Raw genomic sequence first — 4,021 nt, 5'->3', positions numbered from 1 at the left:
AGCATACTGATTTCGTTCAAAGCCCTCTGCTATATTCAATCTTTATGTCTTATGTCCTGGAAAAAACAATTAAAAGAGAATTTTATTGATATATTTCTCAAATACGTTGCTGAATTTGATTGTCGCCAGAATTTCGACTTTTTAAAAACCTTCGTGATCCTATATTTGAATGATCATACAAATCATCAGCTCTGTCTTAACATCCTGATTATGCTTCCTCATCTCATTTTATACACAGGTCTTTGAAATAAAAACATGTCAAAGTAAATACATGGATAAAATGTTGCATGTGAAACTGATAAGAATATACACAACAAAAAAGTAAATCACAAAACCTTCGTTGTCACCCATCGCAGAGTAATATGAGTGCAAATTACTATATACGATGCTCCGATATTGTCGCAGGATTTACTAATAAATGATATATCCAGTGATAAGTAGCTCGCGGAAAACTTCAATAAAAATTCACGCGTAATGAACAGTCATTTAAATATTCGTTACATAAACTTTCGTTACCAAAATGCCAGTATAGATATTCGAATGAGAATAGCTCCGTATGTATGACGTCATTGGAAAAGTTTGGCACCACGCTACTTTGAAAACAAACATTCGTCCATTTTGAAGACTTGAGAAGGCATTTAGAGACGTGAATCACTCGCCATGTGAGTAGCCTTATGAATTGCATTACTATTTATCATAATCAATCGAAATTGATAGTGTTTTATACATTTCTGAATCCCTGAATGTTGTCTTTACAAGTCTACCAGAAACCCATAAACCCTAGTAATCTCCCCTTAATACAAAGAGATGAATGAATGGCATAAAACCTTCGTGATCAGACAGTAACGAAGATTTTAAAATTTGTTTTCTTAATAAAAATGATGATCAGTCAGCGTTTTGTTATATTTTTAACTGTCTAACATCTAACAATTTGATATCCAACTGAGATGAAGTATGAAATGTTTTAAAAATAATGAATTTTGCTTTTTAAAAGTTATGAAATTAAGCTGACATGGGTTCGTGTTTGAGTTTGTTCGTTGTGCCAGATGATATATCATTTTATGTGAACATTAGTCAAAATGTGTTAACATAATTAATTCAATATAGTCCGAATATATGTATTTACACCTAAACTAGATCGAATTTCAATCTGATGTAGTGTATATTTCTTTACTAATCACGGTAACGAATATTTGATGCTGGTAACGAAAGTTTTCCTTATTTCAGAATCACAATGGGAAAGAGTAGAGCTGAAATACAAAAGGCTTATCGTGAAAGATTAAAAGAGAAAAACAATGCTGAGTATTTACAAAAAGAAAGAGACCGTATGAGACGAAATTATGTCCATTCATCAGCGCTATCAGAAAACGATAGAAAAAAGAGGAATGCATATAATAGACAAAAACTTAGGGAATTCTATAACAGAAAAAGACAGCAAAGGGTTGCTGTTAATCAAGCAACCGATCCTGAAAGTAGTGGCTATGAGAGCGGACAAGCTAGTCAATTAGAAGAAAGAGGTCGTCTGGCTGTAAGAATGAATTTTCCAAGTAATAGGAGAAAAGGCGCAATCAAAAGGTGGAAGAGAGAATTGTCCGAAGCCAATTCAAGAATACGATTACTGGAGAAGAGAGAGATGAACTTAAAACGCGATGTAAAACAGCTCAGAGAGCAGCTCAAAGACAAAGACAGAGACAAGAAAAACCTAGCACAAGTGAGATGACTCCGGATAAACAGACAGAGAGAATGATGGCTGATGCTAACCTCTCAGTTCTTCAGAAAAATGCTATTAAAAAGTCATTATTGTTGGGTAATGTTCTAGTAAGTGAAATCAAGTCGGCAAAGTCCGAAACATCACGAAGTAAAATGAAAGGCATTCACGGCGTTATTTCGGGCAAATGTATGAAAAAATACAAATGCTCAACATTGTTGTCGAAAGTGACAGGACTGTGTAGGCACAGACTCAACAAGAACCAAAGTAAAAGACACCAAATAGAGAAATCAGCCCGAGTAAGCACAGTTAAAACTCACCAAGGAAAAGTCGAGGCCTTCATGAAAAGAGAAGACAACAGCAGGACGCAGCCAGGTAAACAAGATGCACAAAGACTGAAAAAGGGTGTAAAGGTCCAGACGCATGTACTTACCGATTATCTGACAAATCTATATAACAAATTCAAGTCTGAAAATCCAAATCTTAAAATATCCTTCACCTCGTTTTGCAGATCTCGCCCTAAATACATCTTAACAGCAGCTTTTTCAAGCCGAAGTTCATGTTTGTGCACCAAACATCAGAATGCCTCTTTGACCATAAAAGCACTAAGAAGGGAAGGGTTCGATATATCCATGAATCCTGAAAAGGGTATGGGACAAGTTCCGAGTTCTGAAATAATGAAAAGCAAATTGGGCGAATCTGTAGCTTTAAGTCAATGGACACGCATAGAAGTTGAAGAAAAGGGTAAGAAAAAATATGTGACAAAAATTGTCGAATCACAGATGAGCGCTGATAAGTTTGTTTCCCATGTTAAAGACCAGATGTCTGAATTTGATGCACATGTGAACCGAGTGCGTATACAATATGAGCAAATACGGACAATCAAGGAGAAGTTACCAGAGCACGAAATGCTGATACAGCTTGACTTTGCCGAGAATTACAGTTGCAAGTCCTTGGAAGAGGTTCAAAGTGCATACTTTAACCAAACAAGTGTCACCTTACATCCAATGGTTGTTTACTACAGGTCGGATGATGGAACATTGCAGCATAAAAGTTTCATTATAGTATCTGATGAGATGGCTCATAGATCATCAACGGTTATCACATTTATTAATGAAATTATGCCTATGCTTAAGAAGATTGATAGTGAACTGCAGTGCATTCATTACTGGAGCGACTCTCCTACAAGTCAATATCGGAACAAGAGCATATTTGATTTTGTCGCCAATCACAAAGCCATACATGGCATGAATGCACGTTGGAATTACTTCGAAGCCGGTCACGGCAAAGGGCCATGTGACGGTCTCGGGGGCACGTGCAAACGGTTAGCTGACGAAGCAATGCGTAGCGGGAAAACAATAATTCAAGACGCCAAAGCATTTTACGAGTGGGCAATACAGTCCAGTATGACTAATGTTACGTTTCGTTTCGTATCAACGGAAATCTGTGCACAAACTGAAAAAATCCAAGAAAGACTTCCGCTGAAGTCTATCAAGGGCACAATGAAAGTACATGCAGCAGTGGGTAATGGCGAGTCAACGATAAAGGTACGCGATGTCAGTTGTTATTGTGAAACATGTATATCCGGTCAAACCTGTGATTCTTGGAGAATGGAAAGTACCAAGGTGAATATCGGAAATAAGAGGGCCGTGGGTGGACTTAAACAAAACAAAGAAATATTGATCATACCAGTATCTGAACCGGTCGCAACAACAGGTGAATCTGAACCTATCTTTGAACAATCTGTAACTGCAACTGGTTCAGAAGAACATGGTGGCAAAGAAGATAGCAAGGTAGACTCAGAAATAAGGTTTCAAGTTGAAGAGTACGTAGCAGCAGTGTATGAAGGCAGTTGGTACATTGGAAAAGTTACCGACACCGATGAAAATGAGCATGAAGGTGAAGTGGATTTTATGGAGTCAAAGAAACAATTTTTCCAATGGCCAAGGAGTCGAGATTCAATATGGTTACATCAAAATGTAGTATTGTGCAAGATAAATGTCCCAGTACCCACTGGAAAATCGCGTAGAATGTTTCGCTTGTCCGATGGTGACAAGGACAAAATATTTGACTTATTTTCAAACTTTGTGCGTTAATTAGTTTGTGTGCACAAAGATTGTCACTTTAAACAGCGTTTACCTTTCCTGTTGAACTGTTAATGAACTGTTGTGAAGCCACATGGTGCTCGTTAGATGTTCAAAAGTGTTTTGTTGTTAACATATATGGAAAGTTTTTCATTAGCTGATCATAACTTAGTCTAATATGATTTCTGTTAAACCTTCGTTACTATGAAACTTTCGTTACTTATTACAG

At 37.0% G+C, this 4,021-nt stretch overlaps 1 protein-coding gene across 1 annotated transcript; it reads left to right on the top strand.

Annotated features, from left to right (window-relative positions):
* The first annotated feature begins 1,752 nt into the window (after window positions 1–1,752).
* Window positions 1,753–3,804, top strand: LOC128552829 (uncharacterized). The gene has a single exon (XM_053533893.1). It carries the CDS (start codon window positions 1,864–1,866, stop codon window positions 3,802–3,804), a length of 1,941 nt encoding a protein of 646 aa, XP_053389868.1. The 5' UTR covers window positions 1,753–1,863.
* The last annotated feature ends 217 nt before the right edge of the window (window positions 3,805–4,021 follow it).

Source organism: Mercenaria mercenaria, unplaced genomic scaffold (genome assembly GCF_021730395.1).
Source record: "Mercenaria mercenaria strain notata unplaced genomic scaffold, MADL_Memer_1 contig_3202, whole genome shotgun sequence".
NCBI lineage: Eukaryota > Metazoa > Mollusca > Bivalvia > Venerida > Veneridae > Mercenaria > Mercenaria mercenaria.
The sequence above is the reverse complement of the archived record's forward strand: the minus strand, read 5'-3'. Positions and strand labels throughout refer to the sequence as shown.